The sequence below is a fragment of the Mirounga leonina genome, unplaced genomic scaffold (assembly GCF_011800145.1).
Source record: "Mirounga leonina isolate KUSES-001 unplaced genomic scaffold, KU_Mleo_1.0 Mir_117, whole genome shotgun sequence".
Classification (NCBI taxonomy): Eukaryota; Metazoa; Chordata; class Mammalia; order Carnivora; family Phocidae; genus Mirounga; species Mirounga leonina.
The window spans coordinates 6,232,094-6,242,105 of record NW_023270274.1 but is presented as its reverse complement, the minus strand read 5'-3'; the positions used below and the strand labels follow the sequence as shown (position 1 = coordinate 6,242,105).

At 45.5% G+C, this 10,012-nt stretch overlaps 1 protein-coding gene across 2 annotated transcripts in view; it reads left to right on the top strand.

Moving 5' to 3' along the window:
* The first annotated feature begins 95 nt into the window (after positions 1–95).
* Positions 96–10,012, top strand: part of LOC118007297 (lysophospholipid acyltransferase 2) — a 118,193-nt gene continuing 108,276 nt past the window's right edge. For both annotated transcript variants that reach the window (XM_035000319.1, XM_035000317.1), the window contains exon 1: positions 96–255. In XM_035000319.1, the coding sequence (XP_034856210.1) occupies positions 181–255 (75 nt within the window). In that variant the 5' untranslated portion in view covers positions 96–180. The remainder of the gene's footprint in view (positions 256–10,012) is intronic.

Sequence of the window (10,012 nt, the reverse complement as noted above, 5' to 3'; positions counted from 1 at the left end):
GGCAGGGCCGAGCCGGTCACCGCCCCCGGCCCCGCCCTGGCCCCGCCCCGCGCCGCTCACACCGCGGGCGGCCGGGGGCAGGCGCGCCGGCTGCATCCCCATCCTCGGCGTCGCCCGGCACGGCGCGCGGGCGAGCGGCGCGGGCGGCCGGAGCGCGGCGGGCGGAGTGCCAGGCCGGCCATGGCCACCACCAGCACCACGGGCTCCACCCTGCTGCAGCCCCTCAGCAACGCCGTGCAGCTGCCCATCGACCAGGTACGCGAGGCGGCCCTGCTGGCGTCGCGCCCTCGCCGCCCCCTCCCCGGCCGTGTGCCATCCGCGCGGGAGCCGGGACTCGGGGCACGGGCTGCGGCGGGGGCCGCCCCTTGAGGGGAGGGGGCGACCCGCCTGTTATTGTGCGCGCGCCATCTCGCGCCCGCCGCCCCTCCCCAGCGTGCCCACCCAGCCCCCATCCTGGCCGTGCCCGTGCCGCCCGGGGGGGCTCCGGGCACCGACGTGCGCGCGTGCATGCCTGGCCCTGCCGCCCGCCACGGCAGCTCCCCGACCCGGGTCGTGCGTGCGCCGGGCACTCGGCGATCCGGAGTCCCGGAGCCGCTTGCAGTGCGTGTGGGCACGGTGTAGACGGTGTAGAAAGGCTGTGCTTTGGCGAAGCCGGGGTGTCTGTGCCCTGCGCGCGTGGCATCGAGTGCCCCACGGGGAAGCAGGATGGATGTACCTCAGTGGAGAGTGCACTGGACTCGCGAGCGTGGCGTGGGGGAGGTCAGCTTAGGGCGCTACGACCTGCACCTTGGGACAGTGGCTTTGAAGTGTGGCTTGTTTAACAGGCAACAGTTTGCGGGGAAGGCAGAGGTTAGGAAGAAAAGTCCAAGTGAGATAATAATCCCAGGGTTTCTAGCTGAGAAAGTTGCAACCTCGTAGTTGGAAGAAGGCACCTTACCCCTCTCTCCCACCCCTCAAAAAAATATGGGACACTGTTTAGGTAAGGGGGGGTATTGAGATAAAGGCCAGTTGAGTTTGTGTGAAAGGCCTGAGGATTGTTGAGAAATAAACAGTATTGTGATGGGAAAAGCAGCGCCATTTTTATTGAGAAAAAGTTTGGAAGTATTTTCTCTGAGTGACATTTAGGGTAGTTGTTGGGGAAGGAGGCCGTGGAGATAGTTGCTCTAGCCCCAGGCTAGAGGTAATTAACTGAATTTTTTGCTTCAGATTATTTCAGGTGTGCTCGATCGAGAAGTGTTTGCACTTTACAAGGGATCCTGGTTCACTGTCCTTTTCTTGAGAGCGTTGCTGTCATTTGATGTCATCAGGGATTTCATTTATAAGGCAGGATTCCTCTGTGTCCAGGCTAGGTTTCATAGCAAGATGGGAAACCACTCCTGTACCTGACATTATGACACTAACTTGCTTTGTGCTTTACTGGTTTTTTGTTTTTTGTTTTTTTAAAGACTGAGGTGTGCCTGAGTATATCAAAAATTTTACTTTCTGTTTGGATCTGAATCCCTTACTTCTATTTCAGTTATAATTTTTGATTCATGTAAAATATCTATCCCCTACAAATCTTGAGCAACAGTTAGAACACATACTGTACTAATAAAGTACCAGCAGTGAAATTAATCATGTACTCTACTAAGGTAGTCGTCTTCTCTGTTTATTAATGAACTGATCAGAATGTAGGATTTTTTTTTTTAATCTTCTTAGCCCTGTGGAGGATTCTCACTTTTCCAAACTGAACTACAGTATGACCTTTTAGTGTATTACACTCCTGACTTAAAGTAGGTTGTTGCTAGGGTATCAGCAAATGCAGGGTAGGTATCTGTTTAATAATTTTTTTGATGGTGAGGAGCAAGGGAGATAGGCCTCAGACTTTTTTCTTTTTAGTTGAGGCATAGTTGACATACAGTGTTACATTAATTTCAGGTGTACAACATAGTGATTGGACAATTCTGTGCATTACACAGTGCTCACCAGATAAGTGTAGCTACCATCTGTCACCATATGACTTTTCATTAATTTTAGGGAACAGGTGTATTCTTTCTCTGCCCACCATGATGGATTTTTTTTTTTACTATGCTAATGCCTTTTAATTTATATAATGCTTTTAACTTTTTAAAGTGATTTAGTATTAGTGAACTTATGTAAACATTTCAACAATCCAGAGCAAGTTGTTTTCAGTACTGAAATAAACAGGAGTCTCAAGGGAAGGTGACAGGACTTGAAATTTTGACTTCTTTATTATCTGTAGGTCTTGATTTGGTATCTCGGACAATCTTCATTCTCTCGGGACAGCTCTGAATTTTTGCAGCCATTTGTATTTTGAGTTGTTTCCTCTTCTCTAAGCAAATCTTAAGAATTTGGATTAATAACCGCACACACCTTAACTTTTTATAGTGCTAAGAAACTATTTCTTTGAAGCACTGAAGAATTGACTTTTTTGCCGAGAAAACTCTTGGAATAACTAAAAACTCATGTTGTAAATTGGATTGATAAAGAGTCGTTTAATCATTACTTTAAAATTGAGCAAAATAGAAATTAATTTTTGTAACATGTAAATAATTGAGTTCAAGTTGAGAGGAAGCCTAAGAATTACTTGTAATCAAATAGTGTGATTCAACAGGAAAAAGACAAATCAGGAAATGAAAAGTGTAAAAATATAACTTGTTAGTATGTTAATTTGGTATGTGCTAATTAACAGTGTTTTGAAAATTTAGGAAATTAAAAAAGCAGTTGTTGAATGTCAGAGGAAGAAAAGGACCTTAGGGCCAGAGAAATAGTTTAACTCTTGTACAAGAGTGAGTGTAGAATTTATGAAATGATAGAAAATACTGGTCTGTATGGAATATACAAATGCACATTGTAGGGTATAAGTTAAGGGAGAAAGGAGAAATGTTTTGCAGTAAGACCAGGCAAGGAAAAGGAGCAGATTTTGCCTTAGACTCCTGAGTTGGTTAATCCTAACTGAGAATTGCAGAGTGACCTTGAGGTAACCATAGTATTTGTTCAGTATGCCTTAAATTTAAATGAAAATATTAACTGCAATATGGAGTGAGGGTAGATGATGCTTTAAGCCTCTGATGTTTCCCCTTTCTAGGTCTTGCATTCCAGGTGACTTTATTTCTGGGGTGGTCATCATGGAAGGGGTAGATGGAGAGCGGGTTTTGAGGAGGATTTGGACTGAGGGAGAGCTGTGCCAAGACAAGGGCCAAACGTGCTGTGGAGAAGCCATCAGATGTCATTGAATATAATTGTGTTCTTTATTAGCTGCTGGTGTGGTGAATTTTTTAAAGACCCCAAAGTGAGAATAATTACGTGTCCCACGCAGATCAACCTATTTTTTTAGAGTGGGTTTTTTTTTTTTTTTAATCTCATCGTATCATACATTCTAATACACTTTATTGACCTAACTCTCTGAGTTACCAGACTGAGGCTGCTCTGGCATCCTCTTCCTCCTCCTTGCCTTTCCCTTTTACCATTTTCTGTCCTTATTTCCCATGATGCGGTAATACTTTGAAACTGGAGTAAATTTCCCCAGCGACAGGGTTTCCAGGTTGGTATTCTTGGCAGCCAGTTGGCCTCATCAAACAGTCCTGTTTGGGGACAGGGTCATCATTTTAGAGATGATGGATGGAGCTGTTTGGGTGGGGAGAGAGGGCAAGAGGGAGACTCAAGATATTTTGAAAGGTTTGGAGGAGGGAGAAAAAGATGGGTGGGAGGAGGAGGATGACCTGTTGTAGTTAATTCTGCAAAGTCAGGTAATAATTACAGTGGGTAACACCTTACAGCTTACAGACCTCTTTCACCACATTGTATGATTTAATTGAGTCTCGCAATACCTTGTGAAGTCAGGTGAGATTCAAGGTCTGATATATTTTAGCCATATGTATATATATTATATATATGTTATACGGGTTATGGTATTAACCATTTGAGTGAAAGGTCAATTGTAATTTATAGTCTTAACATGTGGCAAATAATTTTGGTTCATCACTGTTGTAGATCTGGGTTACCCGTGTATTTTGGGAGGAGAGACTGGAGATAGAGAACTTCCCAAACACTGAAGTGCTGGTGGTAATGGTTTGAATAGGAAAACTGTGTGTGTCTGTAAGAGAGAAAAAAATGTGGATGGAGGCTAATAAAATCCTGGTTCCATTTTGGTCAGTTTGTTGATTGACCTTTTCTGTATCTCCCCCCCACCCCATAATGTAGGCATCCAATGAAGTGAAGCAATATGTTTGGGAAAGGAGTAGTTATTAGCTTATTTAATCCTCCACAGGTCTATGCTATGATGAACCCCATTTTACAGATGAAGAAATAAGCGGAGATTTCAGTATTGGGTCTTTTTCGGATTATGACTTTTAGGGGGAAGAAGGTGAATAGCAATGAAACAAGCACATCAAGGATTAATTTTATTTTAAAGCCGCCATTTGAATGCTTTAGGTTTAGGACATAAATATTTAACTCATTTGTGTGTCCTGTCTACTTTTACACCCATAATGAGCATCAGTCTTCATCATGAGAACCCAGAAAACACTGGGACAATCTGCTGTGGAAGATTTCCTTTTAATAAGGAAGGCATATGGAACTAGGAATCTTGAATCTGTATTTTAGGCCCTGTCAGTTAACTAATTTTAGATATGTCACTTTACATAAATGAGTTTCCTTCTGTGTAAAATGTGTGTTGTGCTTAGTTTTAAAATTCCGTGATTCTGGGGCGCCTGGGTGGCTCAGTTGGTTGAGCGACTGCCTTCGGCTCGGGTCATGATCCTGGAGTCCCGGGATCGAGTCCCGCATCGGGCTCCCTGCTCGGCAGGGAGTCTGCTCCTCCCTCTCATGCTCCCTGTCTCTCATTCTCTCTCTCTCAAATAAAAAAAAAAAATAATAAAATAAAATAAAATTCCGTGATTCTGTGTTTGTTTCATTAACTGAAGAAGCTGCCCCAAATTCTTTCTGGACCGAGTTGGAAGGAATATAAATAAAAACTTAAGGGAGGGAAATGGACTAATAAGTTTTGAAGAAGTTTTCAACAGGAAGAATTGAAACTGCCTCTCTGTTTAATCTGAAGCAGCTGAGCAAAATAACCACATGCCCTGAACATTGCAGTTAACGTTGGTTTCCCCGAACCCTGTCCCTTTATCTGTAGGAAGTAGTGTGGTTCTGTAGGGGAAAAGGCATAATTGGGTCTGCAGCCAGACTCGGCCGGCCCCGGGCTCTTTGGCAAATTACCGCATTTTTCTTTAAACCCCAGTCTCCTCATCTGTAAAATAAATAATAAATAACACCTAGTTGTAGATTACTGTGAAGATTAAAACACATAATCTGTGCAAAGCACCCGGCTCCTCATATATGTTTGATACACCATTCCTCTCCACAGATTATGAGGTGTATGCAAGTTAACATCTGTGTGTATGTATTCCGTTTTTAATCTTTAGGACTTCCTTTTTAGGAAGGGAAATATGAGGTGGAGGTTCAGTCCTATGCCCACACAGTGATTAAATTAGGATTAAAATCTAGTTTTGAGTTTGGAGTCAGAAGTGGCTTTTCTGCTTCTTCACAGCTTCAAGAGTTCTTTGTCCCCCTGCTTTCAAGCTGCCTGTGTTGGCACTGCCTTGATAAGTACAGATAACCCTCGTCTCTGTTGACTGTGGTCTGTCCGGGCTGACTTTTCAGGGAAATAATCAAAACAACTCACACACACACAGCTTTTGCCCGCAGTCTGCTAACAGGTGGGATTCCACAATGATGGCACTTGACAAGACTTTTTAAAGAATAAAGTAAGCCATAAACACAGTCCTCAGAAGAGTGATCCTTTAATAATTTTATGAATGGCATGGGTGAAGCCTGAAGTCATGCTTGGTCTATCTGTAGGGTGTGGAAAAGGTGGGGGGTAGCTGATGTGTGAAGAGATAGAATCAGGATTCAGGAGATCTGAACAGTTCGGTGCTAATGACGCGTCCCTTCTTCTTCCTGGGCTTATCCAAATCCTAAGCATTCTTCCAATTCTGCGTCCAGTACACCTTGCCTATAAATCTTTTTCTGAATCCCATTTGAAGTGACTGATTTCTTATTTGAACCACAAAAGCATTTTGGATTGGATACTCTTCTGGCCTTTATTCTGTTTAGTGTTATAGGTATCAGGCAGGATTCTGGTGGGAGCCAGATTGAACTAGGTAACCAAGGAGACCTTAAGAACTATTTACTAAGATAAGGGCAGGGAAATCATGGACTAGTACAGTCCCCCAGTACCAGCTTCACTAGGCCTAGAGAGACAAGGGGAGGGAAGGAGCAGAAACCCAAGGGGGAGCCCTGAGGGCTGCTCCCAGAGGCACCGTGGCCTCCTGTGCTGAACTTGAGGGAGGAGGATGGGAGAGATGAATCCCCCCCATACTCCATCTCCTGCTGGTGTCTCCTTCAGAGGGCAATCGATGATTTGGGGGCACAGAGTTAAACTGGAGGGTGGATCTGGAGGCATTTAAATATCCACAACAATATGATTACTAATAAGTATTTTACAATTTTACTCATTTCTCTACCTGCTGAACAAATAAAAACCCTTTTGTCTTTCTCCTCAGCGCACATCCTCATTCTGTCTCTTCTCAGTCATACATTTTGAAAGAATAGTTGGTTCTTGCTGTTTCCATTTTCACTCTTACAACCATTGTAATCAGGCTTCTGCCTCCAACACTAACAGCCAAATTGCAAACTTTAAGAAATGCACTCCTCATCAGTTACTTCCCTGGCTAAGACTCCTCACAGCTCCCGTGCTGCCTAATGCAGTGCTTTTTCAAGCGCGGCCCTGAGATCACTTGTATCAAAAATCACTTGGGATTGTTGTTATAAATATAGATTCTCAGTGTCTACCCAGCACCTTCTGAACGAGGGCCAGGGAACCTGTGTTTTTGATCAGGCTCCTTCTTACTCCCTACCCCTGCTACCGTCAGCGTTAGAGAGCTTTTTAAGGGTCTCCATATGACTGAAAGGCTATAACAGTGTGATGTATTTTTTGAACACTTGTATTTAACCATTTAATGGGTAACCTTTTTTTTTTTAATTTTTTTAATTTTTAAGATTTTATTTATTTATTTGAGAGAGAGAGAATGAGACAGAGCACATGAGAGGGGGGAGGGTCAGAGGGAGAAGCAGACTCCCTGCCGAGCAGGGAGCCCGATGCGGGACTCGATCCCGGGACTCCAGGATCATGACCTGAGCCGAAGGCAGTCGCTTAACCAACTGAGCCACCCAGGCGCTCTAATGGGTAACCTTTAAAATACGATGCAGTGTAATGGTGCCGTTGGCAATATGATCCCAAGATTTGGAAAAATAAAATTCATAGTGTACTCTAGGCAATACGGCCCTGAAATGGGACAGGCTTTTTGTTGAATGATGTCCACGTCTCCTTTCAATCCTGTCGTTCATCTCTAGTGACTGTGTGTATAACCTCATGTATAGACAGTGTCAGGAGTCAGAATGTGGGGTCTCTCCTGAATGTGAGACCTGCCACTTGAGAGGCGTTGCCCACCCCCCCCAATTCCTACTGCAAGCCTCCTTTGAGAACCATTGGCCCCCGAAGGATAGGGATAGGCCTAGAACCTCTTAAGTGTGGCTTTTAAAAATTTTTTATTATTATTATATTTTTAAAAATTATTTTTTATTATTATTTGAAGCTTGCCCCCGATTGGCTGGAAATATTATTATTTCCTTTTTTTATTATTCAGAGCCCCCTGCGTAGACCAGGCAGTATAATGCCAAAGGCCGGGCGAGTAGGAGTGCTGGAGTGGGGGTTTAAATCCCCCTCTGCTGCTGGCAGTACCTCTGGACTCACTCACTCAGTGCTCCCTCCAGTATGTTTTCCTGTCTTTTCACTCCCTGCCTCGGAGTAAGCTTCTCTCTGAAGTCATCCTGCTCAACCTCTCTCCTCGGCTCTGCACTCCCACCAGCCCCTCCCTGTCTGTGGAGCAAAAGCCCACTATCGTCCCGATCTGTCTTTCTTAGGAAGGAGTTAATGGGCAATCTTGGGGTCTTTCCCCTTTCCTCTGGCCACTTCTCAAATGTGCATATCCTTCCAGCTCTAGGAAGCAGTGGTGGGAGAACCCCCCTTTGGTTTCCAGGGGATGTGGCCCCCCTTGTTGATGAGGCCTCCCAAGCAACTGCCTCATGCCCCCTCCTGCTTTAGCCTGCTCTGATAGGCCCTGTACCACCTTTAAACAAATTATTTTATTTGCTCATTTTACACCTCTCCCTGCTGGGCTATCAGTTGCTTAAGAATAGGGGCCTCCTTGGGGCGCCTGGGTGGCTCAGTCGTTAAGCATCTGCCTTCGGCTCAGGTCATGATCCCAAGGTCCTGGGATCTAGCCCCGTATCGGGCTCCCTGCTCCGCGGGAGGCCTGCTTCTCCCTCTCCCACTCCCCCTGCTTGTGTTCCCTCTCTTGCTGTGTCTCTCTGTCAAATAAATAAATAAAATCTTAAAAAAAACCTTAAAAAAAAAAGAATAGGGGCCTCCTCTTACTCATGTTTGTATCCCTCATGCTTAGGACTGGCTTAGACTGTGCTTGGAGTCGGTGGGACTCCTGTGGGGACAGCACAGGGGGGCACCAGTGATCATTGTTTCTTAGCGGTGTGGCCTTAGCCTCGACTGGTCTTTTGCAAGTGGCAGTGGCCTGGTCTATAAAATGTGGCAGCCGGTGGGCCCTGCCCCACGAGGAGGTCATGCTCACTGCGCACACAGCGGACGCTCAGTGTTGGGGGCCGAGAAATCAGTGGTGGCCCTTCGCTGGATGAGGCGCTTCCTTGTCTTTGCAGCGCAGCTGGCTAAGAGCTCCCCAAATTGCGTTCAGGTCCCCCCTGTGACTTGTTCTCCTCCAACGGGTCGCTCCTGAGCCTCCTAGCGGCCGCGTAGCCCTGAGTGTCATAGGCCTGCGTTGTGAGGCTCACTAAGACCGCACAGCACATCCCTCGGTTAGAAGGAGGCTCCAGCGACTCTTTTGGCTGACTTTATTTTCTTCAAGAGGGTTACTTAAAAGGCGACTGGTAAATCATTGAAGAATTTTGGAGGACTGATGATTATTCAAAAAGGAAATGAAGATAACCATGAGCAGTACCAGTATTCTCAGCTACATGATTACAGTGTCTGGCGACAAGGGGTGATTAGGGGTGATTGAAAAGAGAAGCTTTATCAGCATTGTTATCAGGAGATTCAGAATAAAGAAGCCTTCAGAGTGCATAATTGTCTTTATTCATGAAGAACAAAAGGCTCCACTTTGGGTGCCACGCCCTCTCCCCTTTCAGCTGGGCTCTTCTAGAAGGGCTCCTTTGCTGTATCTTCCCCCTGGCCTGGAACCAGCCAATCCGGGGAAGCCCGGCCAGCAGCACGTTCGTTCGACACTGGATTCTCTTGGGCAGCCAGTGTCCTCGTGGAGTGGGGAAGTTAGGGGACCCCCCCCCCAGCTGCCAGCCAGATGGACCTCACTCTTCTGTGAAGGCCCAGGCCTCTGCCCAGCTCGCCTTGCTCCTATCTATCTAGGCACTGGACAAAAATGTAACATACTTTCTGTTTTCATCCATAATCCCATAGAAACTTTCTTAGGTTTTAGAGGATTTCTGTGCCAAAGTAGGTGTTTGCGGAAGGTCGGATTTACAGGTAATACATGATTTTTTAAATTTTATTTTGGATATACTTAAGTTACTCAGTTGCATGTATATTGAAATAAATAGCTCTCTGCTTATACAAATTCTGAATCCTTTTCTTTTTAAACAGTTTTTTTTTTTAAGATTTTATTTATTTATTTGGGAGAGTGAGAGAGAGTGCGAGAGTGAGAGCACAGGTAGGGGGAAGGGGAAGAAGGAGAGGGAGAAGCAGACTCCCTGCTGAGCAGGGAGCCTGATAACAGGGCTCAATCCCAGGACCCCAGGATCATGACCTGAGCTGAAGGCAGATGCTTACCAACTGAGCCATCCAGGCGCCCCCCTGAATCCTTTTCTTTTTGAAACTAAATTATATGTAGATCTATGCACATGAAAG